At 60.5% G+C, this 704-nt stretch overlaps 1 protein-coding gene across 1 annotated transcript in view; it reads left to right on the plus strand.

Moving 5' to 3' along the window:
• The window catches only part of HAS3 (hyaluronan synthase 3), a 2,560-nt gene extending 2,387 nt beyond the window's left edge, over positions 1-173 (plus strand). Inside the window, exon 4 of the mRNA XM_017741351.1 lies at positions 3-173. Within this exon, the coding sequence (XP_017596840.1) occupies positions 3-158 (156 nt within the window). The 3' untranslated portion in view covers positions 159-173. The remainder of the gene's footprint in view (positions 1-2) is intronic.
• Positions 174-704: the final 531 nt, after the last annotated feature.

The raw sequence follows: 704 nt of genomic DNA on the forward strand, positions 1-704 counted from the left end.
AGTGCCGCTTCACCGAGACCGAGGGGGCCTTTCTCATCTCGGGTGCCATCCTCTATGCCTGCTACTGGGTGGCCCTGCTCACCCTCTACCTGGCCATCGTCGCCCGCCGCTGTGGCAAGCGACAGGAGCAGTGTGGGCTGGTCTTCACTGAGGTCTGACCGCAGGGTGGTCCGTGCCAGGGTCATCCCGTGTGCCGTGGTGATCCAGCGTGTCAGGGTAAGCCACCCCCTATCCCCTCTTCCCCATGCCAGAACCACCAGGTGCTGGGGTGATCCCACATGCTGGAGTGAACACCCCCAGTCCCCTTTTTCCCCATCCCGGAGCTGCTGGGCAGCGCTGAGCGCTCCCAACCCTTGGCATTTCTCATCAGATCTTGAAATCTTGCTTTTTTTCTTTATTAAGATGTTTATTTTTCCTATATTTTCATTTTTCCACACGGAGAAGCCGAGCCAGGGCTGCCCATCACCCAGCTGGGTGCTGCCGGCCGCAGCCCCGCTGTGCCCTATGGAGCACCCTGGTGTGGAGCGCTGCTGGCCGCGCTCCTCCCGCCCCACTCCAGAATTTTCCACCCTTTGGTGCTTTTTACGGGGATTTCAGTCCCACCTCCATGGTGCTACAGCACTTCCCACCCCCAGGACACACAGTCTCCGTCCAGCATGGTGCCAGTGCTGCTGGCTGGTGCTGCCTCTGCCCCACAGCTGCGT

This window comes from Corvus brachyrhynchos, unplaced genomic scaffold, assembly GCF_000691975.1.
Source record: "Corvus brachyrhynchos isolate BGI_N302 unplaced genomic scaffold, ASM69197v1 scaffold365, whole genome shotgun sequence".
NCBI classification, from domain to species: Eukaryota; Metazoa; Chordata; class Aves; order Passeriformes; family Corvidae; genus Corvus; species Corvus brachyrhynchos.